Genomic DNA, 27,723 nt, shown 5'->3' with positions numbered 1-27,723 from the left:
AACAAACGATAGTATGAATACGATAGAACTGTCAAAAGTACTTGATAAGGTAGTGAAGCAAGGCGTCTTTCTTGGAGTATTTGCTAGTGACCAGCTTCGTTATTAAAAAGAGACCCACCATGTTGGTGGTAAACACAGACCCCTCCTACCTGGGAGGACAACATTGGGTCGCTATCTATATTGACAAGCAGGGTGTGGGATCATTCTTTGACAGTTTTGGGAATTCTCCGGTATACTCACATTTTCCTGAATCCTTTTCTGTCTTTCTCAACAGTAATTGTAAGTCCACGCAACATTCTGTTAGACAAGAGCAAGATGTGGATTCTGTAGTGTGCGGTCAGCATTGTGTGTTTTTTCTTTACCATATGGATAGAGGGTTATCTTATGACAATGTAATGGCTAAATATAGTAATAAACGGTCATGCAATGATTTTATGGTGTGCAAATTTGTGACAAAAATACGACCCTCGGTTGTATGTGGTCAAAATAATTATGCAGAATGTAACCAGTGTGTCCAAGTATCAGATTATTTTAAATGTGTATAATAATATTAAAGTTGTGTGCCATTCATCATCAAAATGATTTATAGATTGAAACGTGTACAACAATGTTTTTTGTTATTAAGGTGATATAAATAAAAACACTTAAATTATAAAGTTATGTTGACAGACTAGTTGGCGCAGTAATAGCCCGCTATGGCGGGCGTTGTTAAAAGAAAAAACCCAGAAAACAGCACTAGTCATTGTAGCGGCCCCTTGGATTTATTGATCAAGACGCAGAGAGTTTCAAACGGGTGTCGATTTATTATTCCTCTCAACGTGCACCATGCACCATGAACACCGTGAAAACTACAGAATAAAACAGAAGAAACACAAAAGGCTTCTATGTAGCTTCACAAATAATTTGCACATAACTTGTGTTCACATATTAATCATGTTTACACACAATACAAATCATTTTAACTAACAACCAATATGAATATGAAATGAAATGTTTTTAAGCCTTTTTGACAAATAAATATCACATGCCTTTAAATGAAATACAATATATTATAATTGTTCACAGAAATAATATTGCTTTTATATTGACGACATGTGCAATTAACCCATAAACAAATGAAGTAATGACATTCTCCTTTCCTTAAACAAAATCCCTTCTGATAATAATACACTAGACACATTTTCTTTCATACCTCATTCCGCTCTCCAAGGACGCTAATCAAATGGTTTTCGCCATCGGCTATCACGCTCTCTAGCTCGACACACGCTCACAGTTCGTAGGTCTTAGAAATAACATGTACAAACAATACGAAAATAATAAAATCACAATGTAAACTCCTTCTTTACAAGATTCAAATAGATGAACATGATAAATAACGTGTTTACCAGTTTTTTACCGTTCTTCCGACGACGCGTGAGCACCACATTGTGAAGAGAAAAATAGCAGGAAGTTTAGCGTCACAAAAACATAAGAAAAAAACGACACCTTTCAAAATAAAAGCAGAACAGGCAAGGTGACACTGTAGAACTACAATGTCTTATTAAATATATAAATATAATACTATGTAGGAGAATATAAATGCGATTTATCAGACATTTACACTATATCTGTGTGGTCTGGAAAGCTACAAATTACTTACTGACCATAAACCACTGGTGACACACATCAACCACAGAGACCTAGACAAAACTCCACTGAGGTGTCAGCGACTTCTGATCCGCCTAATGAAGTTCAACCCTGTCGCTGAGTACATCCCAGGTAAGAACCTGATAATACCTGACGTTCTGTCGAGGCACCCGGAGTCAAAAGCGGACGACACAAAACTGAGCGAGGACGTCCAGGCATACGTGGACGCCATCAAAGAGCAGGAAAGGCCTAAAACAGTGCTGGAGCGCATAAAGGCAGAGACAAAGCAGGACGAAACCCTGCAGAAGGTCAGACTATACATTAAGTCTGGCTGGCTGCAATATAAAAAGGATGTCGTCAGACCAGCTTTGGACTATTTTATGGAGAGAAGTAGTCTTAGTGAGCATAATGGACTGGTGAAGAAGGGAAACCAAATAGTGATTCCACAAACGATGAGAACTCAGATACTGGAGAGGATCCACCACGGGCATCAAGGCTTAAACAAATCCTGGGAGAGATCCAAAGATGCCGTCTGGTGGCCAAAGATTAGCCATGCGGTAAAGGAGAAAGTCTCCTCATGCCCACACTGTAATGAGCACAAACCGAGCCAAAGCCGGGAACCACTTATCACAACGCCTTTGCCGGGGCTCCCTTGGCAGAAACTAGCTATGAGTTCAAAGGAAAGCACTTCCTGGTTGTTATTGACTATTATTCAAGAGGGCTTGAAGTATTGAGTCTCACCCAGACCACAAGTGAAGCGGTTATAAGTAAGCTGATGAGCATATTCACACGATTCGGGATACCTGAAGAGCTGATTACAGATAACGGCCTGCAGTTTACCTCACAGCTGTTCCAGGTCTTCACATCCAAGTATGACATCCAGCATACTAAATCGAGCCCATACTATCCCCAAGCTAATGGGATGGCAGAGCGAGCTGTCAGGACCGCTAAAAGCATCCTGAGGCAACAAGACCCCCAGCTAGCTCTCCTGATCTACAGGGACACAGCCACGGAGCCGACAAAAGAAAGCCCAGCCAGACTCCTTATGGGAAGGAGAGTGCGAACCACAGTCCCCAAGCTCCACCATCAGTTGACACCGGCATGGCCCAATCTGTCTACAGTCAGGCAGACAGATGCCAAAGCTAAGCAGGCCTACTAATACACCTACAACAGGAGATACACAACAAAGCCTTAGGTGTCGGCGACAGAGTGCGACTGAAAACAGACTCAGAGAAGACATGGGGAGGGACCGGGGTGATACAGGCTTCGTGTTCTACTCCATGTTCGTTTGTGGTGAAAACGCCACAAGGAGACACCACCAGATGAAACCGGAGGCATCTGCAGATGGTCAACCAAGAAAGGAATGATACTCCGACACAGTCACCAGAAGCCTCCACCCCACCGGGTAACGTGGCAACTGCCACCCGTCCAACCCAAACGGATTCTGAGACTGGTAGCATAACATTGTCACCCAGAGTTTTGAGAACACGCTCTGGACGTACTGTGAAACCTGCTGTCAAGCTGACATACTAGCCAGAAGAAAAGTGTTGACTGGTAATGTTCCCAATGATTACAGACCAGTTTGGTTACAGGGCAATGAGTAAGGTCTGAGCAGACTGTTTGTTTATATTTGCTTGTTCATTTGTATTACAGTTAATGTCCACTTAAACAGTAAGTTTGAAAAGAATGATGTTGATAAATAGAATAAGTGAAATTGTGCTTGTTTGATACATGGGTTTCTAAAAGGGAAGGCTATGGAAAATATTGTGTTTTCAAAAGAAAAATAATAAAGTCAAGCTAAGACAACATACCGCCTCTTCATCTGTATTAAGGATATACAAAGATAGCAATATTCCACAGTCCGCTTTAGCACAAACTGTCTGCGACTCTCAGCGCGAGGTGGGTCCACGTCACTCACTGGTGTCGCAGCGAAGTTGCTTTCAGGGTAAGTCCGACAGCAGGATATCCCTCTTGTAAATGTGTAACCACTGAGATAACAAGAAGTTCACGGTGTATTCCTCAGAGAAATAAACACTTTTCTACCAAGAAAGAGAACGTCAGTTTTCCAGAGTTTACACAGTAAACGCCATGTGGGTAAAATTTTAGAGATAACACTCTGACTTCCCGTTCCCGTGAAGGCAGCACGAAGCTGCACCACAAGTAGCTGACGGAGAGAAAATACACCGTCTCGTCCAATTGCAGTGCGCTAAATTGGCAGGTTCTAATGTTGCAGATCAGTTTTTTTGCAAGTAGTTTAAAGTTTAAACTCGTATTGTTGTGAATCTTAAGTGTAAACTGTAAACAACCAACAAACGCCCCCTGAAAGCAGCTCAGCGACCCCCCCTTCCAAAGTATTGCTTCCAGCGCCCCCCATCGTCCTCGGAACGCCCCCTGGGGGCTGTACCGCCCCCGTTGAGAAACACTAATTTATATTAATCGCTCAATTATAATCATTTATATCTTTGATAATGCTTTGTGACATGACCCTCCTTGTGAGAAAATGTTACTTCCACATGCTGCTTATTGCACTTTGTAGTTGGCATAGTGTCACGTATTTTTTTTGTATTTGTGCCTTCATTGAAGCTCACGAAGCTGCCTCGTATCTGTAAGCTGCCTTTGAACCGTGTATTACACATCCATGGGAGACACGGGTTCCTGGTTTGTCCCCTCATCCATCCACCCACGGTTCCTATCCCAGCTGTCCCCCTCTGCAGACCTGGCCATCGCTGTCTTCCTCACCTTCGCAGGTAAGCGTGGTTCAAGACGAACGACATTCAAACACACTGAAAGTTATTTAAAATTCTGAGCAGGATCCCAAGTTTCCAAATATGTCATGCCAGATTACATTTAATGTTTTGATGTGAGCTTCAGCCACAAAAATGTTGAATTTTGTTTGCGAATGTGTTATTATTGATTATTATAAATTATTTGTCTCTATTTATTACAATAAATGTAACACGGTAGCTCTACTGAAGTGGTGCAACAAGCACACACAGAATATATAATATAGTTTACCTGAGATATAGTAGGAAATAAATTATATATATTTAAATCTACTTAAAGGGACATTTTAGTGTCTATTTAATATGTAATAATAATAATTAGGGGAAAGAAAATAATGACAATAAAAATAATATATAACATTGGCATTCAAGTGAACAAAATGCCATACCATCCTGAATCTTAAAAATTGAATACTGTAAAAGATAACATTGTGTTGTGAGAACAAACCAAGGACTCAAAAGTTCATGGGTGCTGTGTGACTGACTTATTATTCACTCATAATGGGTTTTAGAAAAGTTTTCTATTTGCTCACTAGTCAACCAAAAAGACAAAACCCAACGTTTCCTCATTAAAAGCAATAAAGTTCAGACTGTCTAAATACAAAACATTTGTGAAGAGTAGAGAAATAAGAACAATTGACTGAACTGAACAACAATTTACTCTTCACATCAGTTATGCCTCTGAATCTTAAACGTTACCTTCAGTGATTGGTTTACGCAACAAATCAATGAAACTAAACGGATTCTCTACTGTCACATTCAAACTTGTTCATTTGCTTGTTTTGTCCGGGTTGATTTGCTCCCTGTGCAGCATGAGTCTAGATGGGGAGCAGCTGGCATAAAATTATTAACAATGACCTTCTTCATATATGTTCTTTCATTTTCCTCACTGTTACTTTTTCTCCAGCTGTCGCATCACTGCTGGAGAATGGCACAGTGTTGTTAGTCTACTGTAGGGGAAGAAAGAAGCTCAGACCTCCAGATCTCCTGACCATCAACCTGGCACTCAGCGATTTTGGTGTCAGCCTCTTGGGAGCGCCATTTTTCATAATTTCCAGGTACTCAATACTTTGTTATCAACCAATGACAACCCAGGCATGAATTCAGGGTGTTGACATTGTGAGTATAATACTGACAATATCCAGACAAGCAGCCATTTGTCAGAGACAGACGGTGATGATCCATTAAGCAGGGGGTCTAAAGCCCTTCTCTCTCCCTCTGTCAGCCTGTGCCATGCCTGGGTGTTTGGGGAGACAGGCTGCCTTTGGTATGGCATTCAGGGCTTTGTGTCTGGCATTGGCTCTATGCTCACCACCTGTCTTATCACTCTGGAACGTTGCCTGAAGATCTGCTGCTTAAGATATGGCAAGTTTGACATCTTCTAACACACAAGCACATATTCACCTTAAATCCATCTTGCTCTTCATGAATAAATTGGGGGATTTCTCACCAAGGTACAAACACAAACCGTACTTAGACAACATACTTATTCTAGTCAGTACAACATCCTTGTCTTCTTGTGCAAATGTATTGATTTAAACATTTGTTGAGGTAAAAGTCATACTGACATTGATTACGTAACACTAAAGCCCACTTAAACTTGCTGATGTTTCAAAAAAATGTGAAATGTGAAGAATTCCCATGAACACACAGCTTAAAAGGTCACACTATGTTCATTAAGCAGTTTGCATCCTTTTTGCCTCTCTAGGACAATGGATTGACAGGCACCATGTGTCTCTGTCCATAGCAGTGGTGTGGGCTTACACATTGTTCTGGGCCTTACTGCCTGCTTTTGGCTTTGGAAGTTATTGACCAGAACCTTATGGGACCAGCTGCACCATTAACTGGTAATCTAATTTATTTTACAGTGCTTGATCTGTGCTGTCTGTGTATTCTCTGATTTGTACTCTTTAATGCATTTGCAGACAAATGATGTATGCGATAACCATCTGCCTGTATCACTATTTCAAGGTGGAGAATGAGGTCGTCTTTGAATGACAGAATCTATATTGTCCTCGTCCTGACAGTATGCTTTGGATTTCCTTTACTTACCATCATCACTTCATATTTGGTCATCCTGTTGACGGTGAGGACAACTGCTGCTTCTTGATGCAAAATGGAGGTTCTGTGTCTGTATTCTGTAATTGTTTTGTTTTAATGTATTAGTCACTTATGTAAAGCCACTGTGCATATAGAATATGAGCATTGCAACTCTGGCACCCCCTAGTGATAATATTGAAAAAGACACTGTGGCAGACAGCAGGAATGCCAGGGACCTGGGGGATTACCAAACATAAAAGTGAGAAGATGCTCAGGAGCCCCAAAGGCCCTTCATTCATTGTTCTTATTCATCAGTTGGTTTGCGGTGACTTTCTGAATGGCAATTTCTTTAAGAATATTCAGCCCTAAGGAACTGTTATAAATCAGGTTGCTAGAGGAAATGGATCCAACATAAGCCTCTCGGAGTTTGGCAATGAAGTTATTTTTTTTTTCAGGTTGTTTAACTAACGTAAAGCTGGAGTGCGGGTCCAACTCCATATGTCAGACTTTCACCCAGGAGACCAGTGTTTGTTACTCGTGTGAAACCAATAGTCAACGTTGACTTGTTTTTAACTTCACTTAAGCTACGTAATGTACATAATTTATGTAACATACATAACATTAAATCTGGTGTCTGGCAACATTCCTACGTTGGCACACCAGTCGTTATGTATTTTATGCCAACCAGCAATGACTGGTTTGCCAGAGCTAAATGGGGAAGCAACTGTCGGAGAGCAGCAACATACAGTAGTATAGCAGAACCTATATGTCATAAGCACGTACGGACAGTCTTGTATAATTTACTCTCACGGTCAGAAGGGGGTTATCCATACTGCTGGTTTAAATTGGGTACATATAATAAAAAATATGGGGCAGTTACAAAAGAATAATGGCGTGTAGGTATTGCCCAATCAATGACAGAAATGTAACATAACTCAATTTTTAAGGATCTACTTACCTGTCTAACACAAAGATAAAAGAACAATAAACCCTCAGCTGACCATCTTGCATTACACAAAACACAGTAAAGACACACCCCTTCTACCTACTAGAAGAAGACAATAGCCAACATATGTGTGTTATTGCAATATAGCTTGCATGTAAAGTAAAGTAAATACAAGCTGCTATACCTGGCCCTGTCCCAATCTGAAGGCCTTGGATTCACAGATTTCTGTTCCATCAATAGACAAACATGAGAGATACAGAAGCCATCTGGCCATGTCAGCTCACAGCCACCAATAACAGTTCACATGGCAATATAAATTGCATAACGACATGGAAATTGGGAATCCTAGATTGGTGAGCCAGACTGGGTGCTCTCTTCCAATCACAAGCGTCAAGTTGTCTTCAAAGGGCTTTAATATACTGTATATATGGTTTATATATATTGTCCTTGTAGGAATAAATTAAAGTGCATGTGAATTGTGGTGTAGTTGCAAATAGCAGCACTAACTGTTGCTTCTGTTTTCAGGTCTACAGATCTAATCGCGCTCTGGCATCTATACCGTCCTCCTCTGTCAGTCACACTAGCAAAGACCTGAGACTTGCAAAGGTAAAACCTACTGAGGTTCAATTTCAGATTCCTTGATGCAGACACTGCAGGAGGCTAGTGCAGGACACGATGGAGAGCTTATCTGCAAGTAAGGAACACGAGTGAACTTAATCTATTTCCAATTGTTTCTTGGACGCATTGTCGTTAACAGGAAAAATAGTAGGTTTAGAAAACACTAAAGGGTTGTGTTTTGAGTCTCTTTATCTTCTCTTCTCTTTAAGGGAGCCTCAGCCTGTCTCAGAGCTGTAGGAAGAAAATGAGAGACACCGTATCCTTGTCGGTGGAAAAGAAAAACAGACATGTTTTGTACTTTGCCTCCTCGGACAGTGAAGGCAAAGCAGAGACACTTCAGCATCGGTGGACAGAAGACCAGGAGAAATCTGAGAGGGTCCACATCCAGCAACCCTGTCACTGTCAAAATGTATGTCATGAAAACAACTTATGCTTAGTCTAATCAGTCAAAATAAGTTTAATCAGCCTATGTGGGTTTATCATGGGTGTGCAGGGCCTTTATAGCCTAGTGCAGGTCTAGCACTCTGAGCGACAATGAAAATGAATCATGTACTAGCCTACTCAAAAAAAATGACTTTCTTTTGTTTAGCAACTGTGTAACTGTTTAAAAGCTATAGCCTAACTGTCATCGGTCTGGTTTTTAGTTGTAGTTGCCAGGTTATTCTGCTACGGGAGCCCCCAGTCCTCTACTGTGTTTCTACGCTTGAATATGTTCTGGCCCCAGGTTAGCTGCGTGGTGTTGAAGATATTTTATTTAGCATTTAGCCATGATGTTTGAGTATTCCATATGCCTAGCTTGATAACTACTAAATACTAGTGTAATGTTTAACATGTTTATTAGAATAATGTTTAAGGTGTTTATTTAAAGATACATTGAGGTGCAGTTTTCTCTCACAGCTTGTTGCTCTCAGGCTATGGCCTTCACATTTTTGTAAAGAACACAAACACCGGCCAGTTGAACAGTGTTGCTAGCCGGCCGTATCAGAGGCTCAGGCTAACAATTTAGAATTAATTGCATATTTGATTGAGGGACAATAGGGCCTATTTGGATTTTAACAAATTGTTGCTAGCACCTGCCCTCAGACTTCATAAAATACAAGACTAGACACATGAATACAATGGGCCTTTGGAAGTGGACCACAACTCTGATGGCTGTCACAGTGCAGTTGGCACAGCACATAAAGTTTGTACTTTGAACTGTGTAGTTGTTTTAAGCATATACAATGTTTTGCTAATATCAAGATGATGTCTTACTGATCACTGTCACATTTCAGTCTTGTTACTTTATAAGTGTTGTAGGGTAGAATACACTGTTGTTTTAATATTGAATATGTGTGGAGATGGAAATGGAGGTGGGTCTGATCCTAAGACCCACAAGAGGAGCAAAACAGGATATCAACCAGTGCAATGCAGAGTTTGGAGAGTCTGCTCCAGGGACCAGCTCAAATACACATTAAGTATTTGTATTTGTTTGAAATATTACTAAACTTGAGTTAATTTGAACTTTACTGGAATCTGTGTCTCACTGAAAAGAATAGCATTTCCATTGAAAGAACAACAATTGATCTATGTCTAAGTCACAGTTACATTCAAGAGAACTGAGGTTCAGAGTGAAGGCCCATAAGGCCTCTTGCCTGTTCTGAGGGTTTTTCTCTCCCACAGCGGTAAGTAGCCTAATGAATAGTTGGACAATTTGGGAAATAGGCTACACTTTTTAGCTTTCTGGCAGAGTTAGATGAGCAGTTGCTAACCAGCGGAGACTCCAGGGAGTAGCCGATACTTCTCAGAGAACTAAACAGAACTATTACAGAGCATAACAATCCTGGTAAAACAGCATTTTGACATAAGGTTTGTGTACGGATTAAATAAACGAGATGTAACATAAGTCAGTGTTAAAGGTGCAGGCAGGCAGATTTTGTAACCATAAAGGCAAACTGTCTGTGAAGATTCTCAGTCATCCAGGTCATAGTTATCCAATGAAGGTTAAAGTCAAGGGCAACTGGACTTGGTTGAAGATACTGGAAACATAAAGGCAAATGTTAACTTTGTCCCAGGTCCCCCTGTTTCCTGCTTTTAAAGTAGTTAACTAAGCTAACCGATTGCAGCAATATCTTTACCTTATAATTAAATTAAAATGTTGAACCATTCCTTTGAAACTATATCTTGACACAGGGAGAAAACAGAGGAAACAGAAGGAGGTATGCATGTTATGTCAGTTGAGACTGCAGTCTCAACTGACATAACATGCATACTTTACTAGTGCTTTAGTCAAATTACCACAAACCAGTTGACACAATGAAAGTGGGGCTCTGTGGTCTGAATCTGGATTGTGGAGCAGGTGGTTAGCGATCCAGCCTTGGTTTCAGTTTTTTTAAAAGCTTTAAACATTTGAATAATTCTTTTGAGGTTGTGTTTATTCTATCACTCACATTTGTCAAACTTTCTGCAAATCTGAAGTGTAAACATTCCTTGTGCAAAACAACAAGGTGCCTTGGTGAGTATTGTATTCGGCAGCAAACAAACAGTTAATGGATCAGCGTTGCTCTAGTAGAGTATTTACGGTAACTGTGCTCTTCCAATCCCGCAACACTTGCTCCTGCCTGCGGTCACATCTTGTTGCCAGAACTTCAGTGACGCGGTAACACTTGATTTCTTTTTTTTTTTAAAAATTCATCCAGGCTCTGCGTCTTTTTCTTCGTTTAAGTACGTTTATTTTGCAAAACATCTTACCGAGGCGCAGATCCAGTGTTGCCGCATTTTGTATTCTTGCTCGCAGCCCATTTGGAGTCGCTTTTGGATGTTTTGTTGCGGATGGTCAGAGAGCGCTGATCCTCAGCTGCCGTTAAGACCTCTCAGCTTTAAGGATAAGATTCTTATTTAGAAACGGTTATATAATCGGATAGATACTGGCGTTTTGTGCGCACGTCTTTCTAGCATTCTAACAGCTACTTATTATTCATCCAGTCATTGTATTCTGTTGTAGCAAGATTATTCCCTTCCGTGTTCATGCCAGATCTGCAGCGCTTTAGTTTTCCATACCATAGCATGAATCCTTTGTTGGAGGCCAACGCGCATCTCCAACAGCATCCGCAGCAGAGCCAATCGTCCGGACATCCAGACTCTCCCTCAGGCCTCCTGCCCGACGCCGTTTTCGGTGGACCGGACGAAACAGCTTTTCTACTAGGTGAGCAGTCCAGTCCGGGGCCTGATCAGCCGGGGCCTGACTTCACCGCACCCTCACAGACCTCACCTTACCTCCACCACAATCACAGCAGCCACCTTTACCAGCATCGTGCCGTGCCGCATCCCCCGGCAGCCATGGCTCTCAGAAACGACTTGGGATCCAACATCAGCGTCCTCAAAACTCTCAATCTGAGGTTCAGATGCTTTTTGGCAAAAGTGCACGAATTAGAGCGCAGAAATAAGATTCTAGAGAAGCAGCTTCAACAGGCGCTGGATGCCAACAAGGGCTGTCAAGGTGGATGCTGTGAGGGCACTGCGCATACCCAGGAAGCAGGTGTGCAGACCGGATTTGTCGGGACCATACCGCTCAGGCCCGTCTCCCTCCCCTTCCACAACACCAACAACTCAGCCAGGAGGCCTACAACACTGTTTGCACCACCACTCACAACAACCCTCCCACCGACAGCCGCTGAAAACTCCAGCTCAACCCAAACAAATGCCACTGGTAACCCAGCCATCACCATCAGCCAGCCCTCTCCCTGTGTGGACTCTCCTGGCTCTGGCTCTAAAACTGTCCCCTACACCAGCTCCACCAACCCTCCTCCAAGGTTCCTCCCTGGCACAATCTGGTCCTACAACCACACCCGCAAGTTTGGCCCTGGTGCAGAGCGTCTGACCAGCCCAGGAGTGTCTTGGGTGCACCCTGACGGAGTCGGGGTCCAGATTGACACCATCACCCCTGAGATAAGAGCCCTCTATAATGTCCTGGCCAAAGTGAAGAGGGAGAGAGACGAGTACAAACGCAGGTAAATGGAGTGAAACCCTTTTATTAGACTTGTTTGGCCTACAGGGGCATTTCTACTGAGCATGTCGTTGTAGTTTTCTTCAGTGTGTGTAATGCTTTACTTTGGACGAGTGAGCAAAGCTGTAAAGCAGCTGCAGAGCAGAAGTCTCCCACACAAGCAGAGTCAGCAAAAATAAAAGCCTCTTCATCCATCACCTCCAGTCTGACCCTGCATCCACATGTCTGACCACAGAGGCAGGTGCTGCTGCTAGAAATACGCCTGCAAAATTAACGCATCACGAGCTAAATATAAAGAAGAGTGAAGGTCAGAGCTTGATAGAGACGTGTGAAGATCAGTCTGTGGCACAAATGTTCACTTCAAAGCTTCCAGGACACTGACTCATTGGTTTCTTAGTTTACAGGAATATTAGGGGAAATCCATCCTGAAATAGAGCTCATGCTGATTGTACCGCAGATTTTTATTTTGTGAAGTCTTTCAAGACTGATTGATGAGGTCATCAAAAGACAATTCTGGAGGGGGTCCAGATAGGCCACTGTGAATATTGAAACACACCCTATGATACCTTAACAGCACCCATTGTGATTTTTCTGGGACATATGGACAGCTTAAGTTAAATTTGAACTAGAGCTGAAATGGTATAATTGATTTACTTATTGATTGATTTATTATCACTGGTTCTGGCTTCTCAAAAAGATAGAAGGAAAAATACATGTGCTGTTGTTCTGTTTCATGTGACAATTAATTGAATATTTTTGGGTTTTGCAACAAAACAAGAGATTTGAAGACGTCACCTTGGGCTCCAGGAAATTTAGATGGGCATTTTACACTATTTTCTGACATTTTAAAGACAAAACAACAAATTGATTAGTCAAGAAAATAATGTTAATTGATAGCAAAGTAATTTGCTGCCCTAGGATCATGTCAAACAAAACCTCTCTGAATCCACAATCACACAAAAATGCATCCACCAATGACCTAGCCAGTACAAAATCTGGATGCTCTGATTTCCAATTTAGGGAGGCAGCTGTCTGTGCTTCCAGATCACCAGAATAGCACAATGTGAACTTTTTTTTTGAATTTTTCTTTTAGGGTGGATCTTACCTTTTTAACACGTCACATCTGAACGATATATGACACTTGTGGATTACGTATTATCCGCCCCGTGTGGACCACAATAGCCCCCATGATCCAGCACATTCATCGTTGAATACCCTCTTATTATGTCCAAATGAGCAGCCATGCATTCTTCACAAAGGAGATCTTGACCACGGTATAGTGGGCTCTTTGTAAACAAGGGTTAGGGGAGAGACATGAGGCACTTGATTTAATTGTATGTAGAGACTTGAGAGTGGGTGATACATACTGACCTCTTGTCCAGAAAGATTTTTGTTTCACTACCTGCGAATCAAGGTGTGTGACATGCCGTGCCCCCACTCAAATGTTCAAATCAAACTTCTCAGGTCTGTGAGCTTGCTGTAGGTATCTGTTTACCTCGGGACAATGGGGACATTGGAGCCTGTTTCTCCAAGTGAAACTCCTTCCTTCAGATTTATGTCCATTACTTATGCAGTCAATTATTTATAATGTTGTTTCCTCTGTGAGTCATTTTCATATATATTTGAGGACCCTCATTTATCTGAAAGTCTTTGGTGCATTTAGCCTATTTTTGAAAACTTTTTACCCTCCTTTTTTCTTTTCTTTTCCTTTTTGTTCTTTTTTTTAAATTCAAAGACCGCTTATCTTTCTCCTCCTTTACCCTCCCACTTTGCCCTCCCCTCACTCCCTCTGCCCATCACACTTTCACGTGTAGGCCCCACGCACGCCCACACTGAACACTTCCTCTCCCTCTCCCCTGCTCTCTGCCTCTCATCTCTCCCACTGCGCATACCCCTCTCCACACTGTATCTGCAATGCAGCATGCACTGCAAGCTGTAACTGCTGGTTAGGGGCTTGGCTTGCAGAAAGAAGCACATCTCTGCTTTCTCTGCGCTCTCACCTTACTGATCAAACAAGCATCCTCTACGACAACAACACCTCCTGTTTCATGACTCTGTTTCTTTCAGATTTAGTATTCCCTGAAGGTCTCGGTGTGCCGCAGCATTCTGCATTTCAAGCAGGATATATGTATATAAGAGGCTACAGACTGCAGTGAGTGGATTTCTTCCAGGCACATATGTTGGGTGAAGTCACAGAATCTGAGATCACGTACAGGATCTGTGCTCAGGCTTTTAAATGTATTAAAGCTCAAATTCATGGGCCAATCGTCGGAGCTTCATCTTCATAGCACTCAATGAATCAAACTAGTGATTCATGTGAGTGAATTAGCAAATGACTCGCTGCCACTTTCCCCATTTACACCTGATTGTTTCATTCAACTTGTAACCAGATTTGTAAGCTAATATAATTAATCTAAACTGCACTTACATTTTAATGTCCGATCCACAGACACTCAGCCCAAATCCAGCACCTGACGGCTGATCTCTTGTGTCATTCCTCTGTTTTTAAAGGATGATGACTGGTTCCAGAATTGCAATTTTGTTGAGTGATTATACATTCAGTATCACTCACCAAAATGCATTGTATGTATCCTTGAGGTCTAACAAATGTGTCATATACATTTCCTACCTTGTGAAACATTTGCAAAGCCAATACCTTAAGTATTTTAAATCCAGCATTGTATACATCCATGTTGCTAGTGGTCCACTTCCATGTGTTTGCTAGCGTATTACAGCATATCTTGCTGTGTTACCCCCTCCTGTTGATCAGTGGAATAGTTTGAAACCATTAGCACTGGTGTGCGCGTACAAGATGAACATAATGGGGACCCACCGGTAAAACCCCCCAGCTCCATAGCGATATTAGAAGCCAAAAACTCCCCAGGGAACTTTAAGGAACTTAAGTGTCAAGTTGTGTTTTAGGAGAAGATGCCATTTTCAGCAGTAGAGCTTGTATCAGCTTACTGCAGATAGATAGGTCATATAGAAACTGTGATAACATTACATTTACAACAAATTTATGGGCTCCGTTTCAAGATTGTTTTTTTATGTTATGTGCTGATGTTGCCTGATATGTTGTTATTGGATGTTTTCCCAAATATTGGCCTCACAAATCCAGTATGTACTGTACACTGATTGAGCAGACACAGTGGTTGCAGCTTTTGTAAATTCTGCTAATGTTAAACTGGTCCCCAAGCTTGGTTTCTAAAATTGGTGTCTGCTTTTTTGGTCAATCCTGGACGGCAGCGTCATGAGATGTTATGTGTCAGGAGGGGTTTGATTGTCATACAATGGTGGTGTGAGACAGATGCACTTACAATTGTATGACATCTGGCTAGAATGCCTTTCTGACTTTCAGCCCTTTTGACCTTTAAACCCCTTGAAGTAGTTCAGTCATGGGTCCATTCATACCTTTCTAAGCGGGTTTGGAAGATGCATAAATGGACCCATGCACAGATGAAGCCAAAAAACTCAGTCACACATTTATATTTACATAGTAATGCATGAAAGTCAAGGCCTTTCTGTTCTTTATCTGTGTGTTTGTTCTCTGTTTACATTAAGACATGGACTAAAAGATGGTTTACTTCTTATGCATGTGTATTCCTTAGATGGGAAGAAGAATACACTATGAGGATGGATCTGCAACAGAAAATTTCGGATCTACAAGAGGTAACATTATGGCATTTTGTGTGTGTTTAGGTAGACATGGCTGGAGACCAGTGTGTCTGAACTGAAGTCTTTGAGTGTTTTGTGTCACATTTGACAGCTTTGACATCCACCTGAGTCATTAAAACAACCAAAATAAATGGTTATGTGATACTTCAGCTATGGCTTAGCTAACCTAAAAATACTGCAATCATACCATGTATGTTTTCCTGGCTTGTCAACAATTTAAAAAAAAGTGTTAGTAGTTAAATATCTTGGGTGAACTGATAACATCAGTAAAAAATAGTTTTTTAAATAGGTGCACTGCGGCTTGTACAGTGGCAGGGAGAAAGCTCTCACTCTGCTGGCACTGACTTTATGCAGCATGTATTAGTTCAAGTCCTGACTCATACCAAACTGTTACACTCTTCTGTAATTAGTTTTCTTTTTTTCTTTGACCACTGACCATCACTTAAAATGCACTGACTGTTCTCATTTAAAAGTTATCAAAATCATTTGGACAAAACAGAGCTTTATTTTTTTTATCTAACTCAGTCACCTGCTGTCAGGTTGCCATATTTGTGCTTCCTGCAGCTGTGTCTTCATGAACCCAATGGTTTGTTGATTTCCTGTGTGTGGGTAGGTGTGTTTAAGATATACTTGTGTGTTTGAACTCATGGGTACCATTGCCAGGAATCTACCTGACCCAATTTCACCACAGCACAGGAGACCACAAGCAGCAAAACACCACTCGACCAATAGTGTAGCACGTGAAAAAGTCATGAGAAAGAAATACGATGGCATCTGACAAATCTAGAGCTCCCTAGAGGAGTACAAATTACATTGTGCCCTTTGCCGATTTCATTTCTTTTATTGTGTTGATGATCTTTGCTTGCTTAATATAACCTGTACTTTCCAGTACAGACAGAGATGTGTGTGGGCATGTTTGCACTTGGTGCTTACATGTACATGTGTGTTCTTTGCGGCTTCCTTTGTCTGTGCAGGACCTGCAGGAGAGTGAGGGCTGTCAAGACGAGCTGGCTCTCAGAGTTCAGCAGCTGAAGGCAGAGCTGGTTCTCTTCAAAGGCCTCATGAGCAATGTGAGTGCAGTACAACATATACAGTCACATACTAGTCATACATACTCATAGCTATGCACATTAGCAGTAATTACATGTCTCTCTGCTTGTCAGTGGATGGACTGTGGCTTTCAACTGTTTAAATAGCAAGTAAAATTATATTATCATTTACTTTAAATAAGAAACCCTGTGTGAAGTTGTAACTAATGGCTTTATATCTGAAACAAAACTCCTCACTCAGTTGCTCTTTCAATGTCAATTGACCATTTACTGATGTTGTATACACCAGTAATAAGCCATTAATAAGAATAAGCGATGGGTCAGAAGAAAAAAAATAATAATCTGGCAGGTGTTAATCCTCCTCCAGTTTGTCTTTTTATCCAGCCCCTTAATTCACAAGACCCCTCCAATGGACCGTTTTATGACTTAGCTCATGGAAAAGGGTGGCAGAGCATCTGGACCCCGGTCCATTTAGTAACATTTACACCTGCAGACTTGATGGAATATTAGAGACAAATAAAAAAGACAAAAAAATAAATAAATAAACCCTACCTGGATTGCCAACATTTGTACCTGCACTATTATCAAATAGAAACACATGGACATGCTGGAGGAGGATATAAAGCAGCCAGAGATTCTTTTACAATCGGGCAACCCAAATGTCGTTCTTAGTAATTGCATTAGTGATAAATTTTTTTACAGCAGTAATTTATGAACGTTAATAAAGCTATAGATGTATTTTTCGAGTAAGTTTTCCCTTCCCCTTATTTCAACTGGTTATCTTCATGCTCTCTGTAGAACTTGTCAGAGCTGGACAGTAAGATCCAGGAGAAAGCCATGAAGGTGGACATGGACATCTGCCGCAGGATCGACATCACCGCTCGTCTGTGTGACGTAGCTCAGCAGAGGAACTGTGAAGATGTGATCCAGATGTACCAGGTACCAGAAGAACAACTGACCATCTTTGGTTCTTTTTATTTGTTTATTTTTCCACGTGTCATCAAATCCACTGAGGCACTTCCTGTCAACGTTTGTCTTGTATATTGATAGTGGTGGTAATCCTGTATCCCTGCAGGTTCCTAACAGCCAATCATCTCTAAACTGTCGCCGGAAACAAACTCCTCTGTCCTTCAACGGGAGTGAGTGCGACGAACCTGTGAGCACCTCCGAAAGTGATGGAGGTGCGGTCAAAGACGAAGAGCATTGCGGCTCATCAGCCAATCAGATCAATGAGGAGATGCAGAGGATGCTGAACCAACTGTGAGTGGTTTGACTTTGACATATGATGAGTATAATGTTAGAGTCCTTCAGTCCTGCACTTCCACTAATCGTTTTTCTGTGTGTGTGCATTTATGGTTTTATTTCAAGGCGGGAATGTGAGTTTGAGGATGATTGTGACAGTCTGGCTTGGGAGGAGAATGAAGAGACACTGCTTCTTTGGGAGGACTTCCCAGGATGCACTCTGCCTCCTGATCCTGCCCACCCACCAGGAGAGGTAGGCACGCAACGTTTTTCATTGAGATCTCTTGCTCTGGTGTTAAGGAATCACCTAAATACCGGGGAAAGACAAAACAAAGGCAACACCCAGACTACATGATGCAATCCAATCCAACATTTACTGTGTTTGTGAAACTTTGTCAGAGAGGTGTTGATTCTGCTCTGTGGTCATTTTTAGGACGTGTTAATTTGTATAACTGTTCCCACATATACAGTAGCCTGACAATAACTCCCATGTGTTTGCCTTTTCTGTATTTATTTAAGTCTTTGTATGAAGTGATGTTTATAATTGGATTACATCCAGACTGTATAATTTCATAATTTAAGCCTGTAAGGATGACCTTCACTCAAATCTGGATTTGCTTGTGATAGCAATGAGAAGGAAATCGGTTTTTATACCCTCAGGCGTGTCAGGCTATTTAGAAGAACAAGTGCAACCATAGACATGCACACCATGTTTGTTCTAACGTTACTTTTATAAACAATTCATACCTAGCCTTCAGATGCAGATGCAGTTAATGTCTTATTCAGTCTTATTCATTTTTTTTTTATGTAATTCCCTGGGCGAAGGTCACTGTGAAAGGAGAATTTTTGTGTGTGATCAGGATCTGCACCTTTTGTCACCGTCATCCTTCACGTGTATTGAAATTGATATTGTTGGTTCAGATTTCAAGGAAGCTTTTAAAGTTCTGACGTTATGAGTGGAATTGATGCGCAGCTGAATCATCTGACCTTCAGTGCTCTACTGTGGCTGGGGCATTTTAGCACAAAACACTGCGTGCGTACACACACACACACACACACACACACACACACACACACACACACACACACACACACACACACACACACACACACACACACACACACAGATGCAGTGTCTGGCCTGTACTGGTGTACTGTGTGTTTGTTTCCAAGAAATGCATGTAGGTATTTGTTTTCATTCCCCGACTGTCTGGTATTTGAACAGTCTGTTGTCCCTTTTGAAGGGAAGAGCTGCATTAGTCAGTGAAATTTGAGCTGATGGGAGCATAAAGCCAGCTGCGCTTTAATAGTCGTGTAACTTCACTTAGTCTCTGATTGTGTGACAATATGTTTTGTTTGCTGCTAAATGTTTTTCCATATCCTGAAATTCTGACCACAAACCTACTCACACTCTCTCTCCCTCTCTACCAGGAGGACTGTCTGGAAAAGGTGATTAATGACACGGAATGTCTTTTCAAGTCCCGAGAGAAGGAATACCAAGAGACAATTGACCAAATTGAGGTCAGACATTTGCTATGTATCTTTTCATATATATTAAACCATGTCCTTGCTCCTATATGTTGCCTGTGCTTTAGTTATTTTTAAGCTCTGTGCTCTTTATTTATTCTCAAGTGCTTGAATCCTCTCACGCATTGTACATTAAAAGCCTAATACCACGGCTTTTCTCATCTCTTATACATGTCTTGCATGCGCCTAAGGTTTGTGCAGCTCTCTGTGCCTGCAACAGCACAAAAGATGGAACAGCTATGTGAAGTTTAGCAACATTAATTTGCCATGCACGTAGCCAGCACCTCATAGTTGCACTGAAGGAAACAAACCTTTTTATGTTTAGTACACATACAGCATTTGTAATATAACATTTGGATGTACGGCCGCATGTTTTCTGGCTCCAGCTGGAACTGGCCACAGCAAAGAGCGACATGAACCGACACCTGCACGAGTACATGGAGATGTGCTCAATGAAGAGAGGCCTAGATGTTCAGATGGAGACCTGCAGGAGACTCATTACACAGAGTGGAGACAGGTGACACACACACACACACACACACACACACACACATACACACATGCTGGCTTTCAGTTCTTTAGTATCCTATCATAACACTTTACTCTAAGCCCCCCATATAACATTTATAAGCAGCAAACAAGCATTTATAAATTGTTAAACACAATACAATGTAGTTGTGACATTGTGTTTATAAATGTACAGTATATGTCAACAATTTTAACGTCTTGTCTTACATTATCTGTTTATACACCAGCCTCTACTTAGGTCTGCTACAACTACATTGTAGCATATTATAAACCATGTATTAAATGTTTATATATGATGTAGAAATGCTAAATTGGGGCACTTCAGGTAGAAGGGACAAGCCACAATTTTTTTTTCAGTAGACAACACAAAGTTGTGTAACGAAAAGGAAGTTTTCAGTCCCTTCATGCTACACACACAGAACTTATCAGACCATGAATCAAAATATGGTAACAAATAAAATAAAATAAAATAAAACAATAGGGTATATTCAGTTATTTAAATATAAAGTCTATACATACAAATACACACCCAGAACATTTCGCCGTGCATTCATCATGGTCTGCCGTTGAGTGCTTGATCTGGGATGTTGATGGGGCAGGTCTCTGTGAAGATCCTCCTGAAGAAGAAGGGCACACCAGTCTCTGATTTCCGCTGCTTGGCCAACATGAGTCCCATTTTGTCCCAGATTTTTAGAAGCAGCCTCAAGTCAAAGCTGGGCCAACATGGGTCCTAACCTGGCTCTCTTTCCTCTCTTCTTTGCATTGATCATATCAGTATACTGTATAGTAAGTTTCTATCGATGGTTGGTGATAAAGTGTTGCCTTTCCTAGAAAGAAATATATGATTTGGTAGTTATTATAGGGAAAAAGGTTGTTAAACCATTATTCCACTCTGGTTGGATGTATTGAGTTTATTATCAGCTGTTGATTTTCAGAGGAATTGCTTGAATTTAAACCCAAAGAAAGTGTTCTTTTATTATCGAAAACTTTATTCTTCATATATGTTGAATTGTATGATTGCCTGTGAACAAATTTTCCATTTTTCCATGTTCAGTTGACCTGCTATACACTGAATAAAAGACTAGTTTGTCAGCAATTCATTGAAAATGGACTAAATGAACACACTATTTCCGTTTAAGTTAAGCCAATTTAAATTGGGGGTTTTTCCAGGAACTTTTCTATGAATTCTTTCCTTCTAGAAAATTATAGGAAGCTACGGGACCCATAAAATAAAGTGTTAATTTTCTAGTGTTAATTTGTTACACATGAATCTGTTATGTTTGTATTTTTTTATCTTCCAGCATGTGTTTCTGTCTCTCTCAGTGATTCTGCAGCACCTGCGTCCACTGAGGACAGTGACCAGAGAGAAAGCGACAAGTCTTCATCATCTCCGCCTTCTTCCTCGAGCGCTGGGCGATCTTGACACTTCCTCACTCCGGCAGCAATGGGGGCTATGGTCACGTGACACTGCATCCAGCTACAGTACCACACCAACGTAATACACACACTTAACTATGGCAACATCACGTTTACATATGAACCTCTCCATTTTCTCACATTTAGGGTTTATTCTTCCTGCTGTCCACACACATAAACTTTGGTCTGAGGAGACTTTGAGCACTGAAAGTGTGACTGAGCAGCAGAGCTGGATTTTTGTTAATACTACTCCATGCAGATGTCACTGCCCTGCATAGGGGAGAGGTCTTCTTGTAGTTGGACCATGTCATCTTGTGTTTGACAGCAGTAGTTAAGAAACCAAAGCTTATAATGGATTGTCCTGTAAAGATTCAGAAGGTTGAAGAGAAAACGTAACCAGGCTCCTTGTGATGTTGTGAGGCAGTGGAGTGCTGTAGGCTACAGGAAAACATAGCATGACTTATTCACTCTACACAATAAAAACACTTGATAACTTGGGCATCTGAAGCTAATCATGCAAATACCTGTTGTAAGGTCACTAGAACCTTGTAAAATCCACTCCACATAAATCTACAGGCCTATAACTTATGTTCTACCAGTAAACAAACAGGACAGGAGCAGGACAGTTTTAGTGTTAAAATACTGCAACAAAGGTTGTCCTTGAGTTTATCACGCGTATTTCTGGGTTTGATTGTCGAGTTCAGTATTGATAACAATGAGCTTGGGTCTTTACAGTCTAATAAGATGTCATGACTCAGCGTTTTACTGCCTGCCAGCTGCAGATTCAGAGCTTGCTTTGTATCTGCATAGCGGCAGATTAAACCACAGGCAAAGCAAACCTTAAGTCATGAATAAATAATAGCATCTGTGCTTTATCTAGCAAAACCATAAAGTGGATTTAAAAAAATAACCAAAACATTAGTTGTGTGTGTGTATTGGAGCAGCAGAGTAGTATCTCTGAATATCAACATCCCAATATAAATTAGGTTCCATTACTGAAAACAGTCAAAAGAAAGTTGGGGTCTTGGTGGTCTGTCATAATAACGGCATTTTGTGGTCTAATTCACTTATTGATCTGCTGTGAATTACCTGGAAGCAAACAGGATTTTGTTTGCGAAATCCACCATAAAACAGTTTAAACATGTTACCCATTGCTGATGTTCTGGCATAAATAAATACAAAAACAAATAAGTGGCCAATTTAGCTAATCTTGTCACAATATTTCCACTGCAGTTACAGTCTATTTTAACAGCACTTACAACATTGGCAGCAAGCATCAGCATCATTTTGGTGTCAGGCTTAGGAAGAGTAAACCACACCGTTGCAACCCTCATACACTGAGAAATCCACCCTAGAGTAGGCACCAACATCAATGTCTCAGATAAAAAATGTTTGAGGTGTGTAATTTCTATTTAATGGTGCTTAATAATAAACTTCCAGAAAGTTCCAGGAGACAGCGGTGAAGGATGTCGTCAGAGGAAAGCATGTTTGTTTTCAGTTTGAAAAGTAGCCTCTTGAAGCTGATCTGGAGTCTGTGTTGGCGCTTCATTCTGCTCTTTGTGTCTCTGACACTCAAACAAGAAAAGTACTGTATGATAATGTGTATTGACACGTAGCTGCGTTAGATTAGAGTCTGGTCCTGTGCTCTGCAAGCTGAGCTGCATGGTTTAGCAGGATCACTTTAAGGATCATAAAAGACAAACTAAAAGATGGTCATGAAATAATGTAAGTTAGTTGTTGAGTGCCAAAATAAAATGAACATGGTCAGATTGTGAGTCAAAAGGTAATTGCTGAAAAAAAAAAAAAAAGACCAACTAAATATAGCTGCCGAAGCTATTTCACCAAGGTGCTTGATGTATATAACTAAACATATTTTTGAGCTTGTAAACGTTTGCACATAGAAAGGAAGAGCAAAGCAAAAATGTAAATGAAACGATCCGCACTATTACTTGTAAAATGTACAAAAAAATCTTGACACGCTGGAAACAGAAAACTTTATTTCTTCTATTCATATTTCCTCATCTTTGTCATGTTGTAGGTGGGGTACTAGAATAATAAATTGAACACAAACACATACCTCATTTCTACTTTATTTAGGTTTTTCTGGGCACATTTACCATGAACTTTAACTCTGACATACTGCTACTGTAAAACATATATATTAACATATTGCTGGAAATCATCACTGTCAGGGGAACGCCCCCTACCATCACTACTCTAATATCAGACCGTGTTATCTAAATATAGTCCTGGCTGTAGTTTCTTCTGTGTGGTCGAACTGGGTCAAATGTATCTCTTCTGCTTCCACTGCAACTTGCCCTTTGTTTCAGTAATAAAGGCAGTAGGTGGACAGATTTGAAACTTATATAAACTTGTGCATGTGTGGATGTTGGAATCAGCTGAATGTTAATAAGTGTTTCACTACTATTTGACTACAGAAGGAGGATGTCAGCGATAAATTGTGTGAGATATAAAACACACCATTTCCCTTTGTATAGGTTAACGTTCACACACTGAGTGAGTCTCTACGTATGCATGTGACAGTGTGTATGTTTTTGGGTGTTATGTCTGTATAGTGAGTGTTTTTTAAAAAGACTTTTACTGGGGCAAATGTACAACACGAAGAAGAAGGAAACATAACAAGTCCAATTTGATATTGTCTCTATGTTTAGCAGTTTAACTTTACAAGAGAAATTTGAGACTGAGCTGTCTTTTGACATAATCACCTCAAAAAATTGTAAATATTTAAATCAAACAACAATGGAGATCTTTTTTTCCATTGGTACTCTTTCTTTATGAGTGTATGTGGCTGCCAAATAAAGTCAATTTAAAAATAACTCAAGAGAATCACTGAAATGCAAATGCTTTAGCAAAATGACTGTATGATGGCTTTGATAATATACAGTGTATGTAAAAGAAATATAGCTTTGAATATATACTTGTGTTCGAAGACTGCAAAAGACAAAAGTCCTTAGTCACACATCTGAAAGAAGATAGAAGATACAATGACTCTATTTAGCTTTTCAGTGGAAATTATGGTGGTTGACGGTTCCATGTCTTCAGAGGAGAATGCCTCGAACTATTTTGAATCAATTTGTGTCACATAACAATTTGATTTTAATCCTGAGTATAATTGAGTACTCCAGATGTGTGACTATGCAGGTTTAAACACCATGACAGTAATTTAGCCTTACAAGCTTCACTGCAGAGCTACATTATGTAATGTGTCAAGAAAGACTGAAAGAATAAAAGTTGCAACATTTCTTGTTTCCGTTCAGCCTTTTCTGTCCGCCTTAAAATTAAAGTGTCAGTTCACGTAAATTAAAACAAATGGGGGTCAACAAAGTTCTATTAAAAAATTGAGTCATTTATTTGCGCTTGACTGTGGAGGAAGAGGTGGAGGACTGTTTTTGGAAAGAGATGTCAGTATTGATTCATTTTAAAAAGTGAGCACCACAAATTAAACTCTCCGTTGAATAGGACCGAAACCTGGGCAAATAAAACTTAAACCAAGTAACTAAATATGATCACTTTGATTTCTGTGCTTAAGCACAGTCCACTGTTTTTCAGAGGGAAATATTGTAGTTTTTATTCCACTACATTCGATGCATTGTATAAGATTAAACCAGTGGTACCCGACATTTTTAATAGCGCCACTGGTTGGGACCTCTTCGTCACAGGTTTAAGATATCTATGAGCTGAGTGAGTAGATGCACCAAAGGGACATTTGCTTATGGTTCATTCAGATATCTGTTTGAGGCCCTTGAACTGTCATAACCGATCATAATTATTTTGTAACCCTTTGAGGGAACTCTATCCCTAGTTTTAGGACAGTGGAAAAGGCTCCAAAGTTATGTTAGTGTTGCTATTGTGTTTCACGTTTACTTCCGTTTATTTAGCACTTGTAACTGGGTAGCCAGAGATAGTCGGTCAGCTGGATTGTAGTTGTGAGCTGCACCTTTCTGTGTGCGTAAATGAGAAGAGTAAGTACATCTGTGATATTGTATTTACTTGTCAAACCAGTTGTTATTTCTGCTGTTTGATGTGGTTAAGAGTTCAAGGGGTCGCTACGCGACCGTGGTGCTAATTATTTCCGCATTCGTACATTCACTTTCGAGCTTCGGCTCATCTGATTCGGTACGTCGGGTTAAAAATATGTAATATCGTGTTTAGACATGTGCATACTTTACTGCTTGTTGTTAGGATTGTTCAGTACTTGGTGGTGGAGTAGAATAAGAAGTAAGTGGTGTTAAATATTGCTATTTGGAGCGCTATCGAGACTTCTGAATCAAGGCCTTGCTAGCTCGAACGGAACATAGTATCCGGTACGGGGTTTTTCATAATAAAAGCAGCCAGCCGTTTAGTCAGTTGGAGGCTATAAAGCGTATCAAAGATGACAGGAAGTGCTGTCTGTTAGCGGGAACTTAACGCATAGTAGAAAATCTCATATTCTGACTATTGTTTTTGTTATGTTTGGTAATGTATATTAGTGCTTAAGGAGAAATGAGTGTGTGCATATGTTTCCTTTATTCATTTGTATTTGTTTCTCTCTTTATAGAAACCACACTTAGCATTACACTCATCCTCAAACTCACTCACAAAACAAAGTGGAATAAAGAAACAGAATAAGAACTATCCCTCCGCTCATCATTTCATACTCTGGAACATTTGGCCTAAGTGGTGTTCTGGCCGACACACCTGAGTGAACTTTATGAAAACCCAGAACTAGTACATAGACTGAGTGTCTACCCATTATCTTCACTACAAGGACCACCAGACTAAATGACCAAACTATATATAAAGTAGTAAAAACGAGTTCCACCTCGACCAGCTGCAATTTAATGATTCAGAAATCAGAATATATAGAGAAAAAAATGATTTTGAGGTAAGAAAGTAAAATTTTTGACCATATTTTGTTTAGTATATTTTGCGATAAAATTGTATGACTTATGTTATATTGAAATGTAGTTTCTTAGGCTATGTGATGCATTTCCCCCCTGCTAATTTTCAAATCATTAGCTAGCCATTAGCTAGCTCCTATACATATAAATAAGGACTTTCTTGATTTAAATATTTTTACAGAGTGCCCCATGCAGTCTCTGGGCACACAATGCCTGCACCCCAGGGTAACCAGCATTCATTTGTCAGCACCGTGACCAGTGCTTCCCATTCACATGTTCACATGTTGGCGTTTGCATTGGCACCCAATCTTTTCCCTACTCGGTCTCTGTCAGTGGAGAGGGCAGAAAAAAGGACCGGTGTTGTGCCGAATTTTGCATGCCTGCTGAGAATAGCATAGCATATAGGCCTACTGAGAAAAAAAGTGGCTGCAAATAGCCTACATTATCTGTTCTGCCGAATTAGGCATCCGCCTCTTTTCAGACACTTTGTTGTGCACATTGATCAAATGTAGTTATCAGCGCTTACTTACTGAATGTCAAGGAATGCTAATTCTACTAAAACACTCCAATCGTTCAAAAAATATACACTTGAACTCCACAAAGAATATTATACCGTTTTTAAGCAGCAGTTGGAGGTGCTTGCAATTCTCAGTGGGTATGCAGAAATATGAGTCATTTTTGCCAAGTTAACAGTTTCATCCATGCTCGTCGGGACTCTGATGATACCAGTGACCTCTAGGTTTCTATAATAAACGTAAAATCGTTTAATCTCATTCTCTTTTCTGTGATCAAAATCCCTAAAATTCCCTCTATCTTCCACCGTCTCAGATTTACATCTGAAGGTGAGTCAGAACTGCACCAGCAAGTCCGATGTGAAGTGTATCTGTGAGGCTGGTTACAGATGCACTGCCGCTGTGCCATACTCAACAAACTGCAGAGACTGTGCCAAGATCCAGGAAACAACCACAACTGGTAAATACTTTACAGTGCACACTTTTATTGCCCTCAACCAGCAGGGGGCCTCATGATAAACAAAATATACTTCACTGACTGTAAGAGAACAACCAATAATGATACCAAAGGCTATAGGATTAGTTATTTACAAAAGTTAGGTGGCTCCCCCTCAGTGAGGTGAGCAGTACTATAAGAAATATTCAAATCCTTTACTTAAACTTGTACTACTACAATTTGAAAATACACCATTATTACTAATAACCATGCATTAAGTAATGCATACATACTACTAGTAAAGACAAGCAGGTATTAGCAGGAAAATATACCTAAGCATCAAAAGTAATTTTACTCATTTTAATATAAGGTCTTCTAAACATTGGTAATAAGAAATAATGAAATATTGAAAAAAGAGAGCTATAGGTATATGAAATGT

General features: G+C 40.4%; 3 protein-coding genes across 8 annotated transcripts in view; all 3 read left to right on the top strand.

The window, feature by feature from the left end:
* The first annotated feature begins 3,071 nt into the window (after positions 1–3,071).
* opn9 (opsin 9) lies at positions 3,072–9,516 on the top strand. Its single transcript, XM_046043665.1, is given in 8 exon segments — positions 3,072–3,180; positions 4,210–4,373; positions 5,317–5,467; positions 5,635–5,774; positions 6,118–6,256; positions 6,381–6,495; positions 7,921–8,001; positions 8,223–9,516. Coding segments are annotated over 7 exon segments (774 nt in total). The 5' UTR covers positions 3,072–3,180; positions 4,210–4,264; the 3' UTR covers positions 8,262–9,516.
* Positions 9,517–10,618: 1,102 nt separating this feature from the next.
* iffo1b (intermediate filament family orphan 1b) lies at positions 10,619–24,698 on the top strand. Its single transcript, XM_046043664.1, has 9 exons — positions 10,619–12,002; positions 15,607–15,667; positions 16,648–16,743; positions 17,521–17,661; positions 17,798–17,982; positions 18,091–18,217; positions 19,396–19,485; positions 19,878–20,008; positions 21,343–24,698. Exons 1-9 carry the CDS (start codon positions 11,020–11,022, stop codon positions 21,440–21,442), a joined length of 1,914 nt encoding a protein of 637 aa, XP_045899620.1. The 5' UTR covers positions 10,619–11,019; the 3' UTR covers positions 21,443–24,698.
* Positions 24,699–25,070: 372 nt separating this feature from the next.
* si:dkey-260g12.1 (tumor necrosis factor receptor superfamily member 5) overlaps positions 25,071–27,723 on the top strand; it is a 9,705-nt gene continuing 7,052 nt past the window's right edge. The window contains exons 1-2 of one of the 6 annotated variants that reach the window (XM_046045862.1): positions 25,071–25,137; positions 27,165–27,308. In XM_046045862.1, coding sequence (XP_045901818.1) covers positions 27,238–27,308 — 71 coding nt within the window. In that variant the 5' untranslated portion in view covers positions 25,071–25,137; positions 27,165–27,237. Of the gene's footprint in view, positions 25,138–25,203; positions 25,419–25,511; positions 25,675–26,110; positions 26,321–27,164; positions 27,309–27,723 lie in introns of those variants that run through there. The other 5 variants (XM_046045860.1, XM_046045863.1, XM_046045864.1 and 2 more) reach the window with 5 other exon arrangements.

This window comes from Micropterus dolomieu, linkage group LG03 (genome assembly GCF_021292245.1).
Source record: "Micropterus dolomieu isolate WLL.071019.BEF.003 ecotype Adirondacks linkage group LG03, ASM2129224v1, whole genome shotgun sequence".
Lineage (NCBI taxonomy): Eukaryota > Metazoa > Chordata > Actinopteri > Centrarchiformes > Centrarchidae > Micropterus > Micropterus dolomieu.
This window is presented reverse-complemented; position numbering and strand designations above follow the sequence as displayed.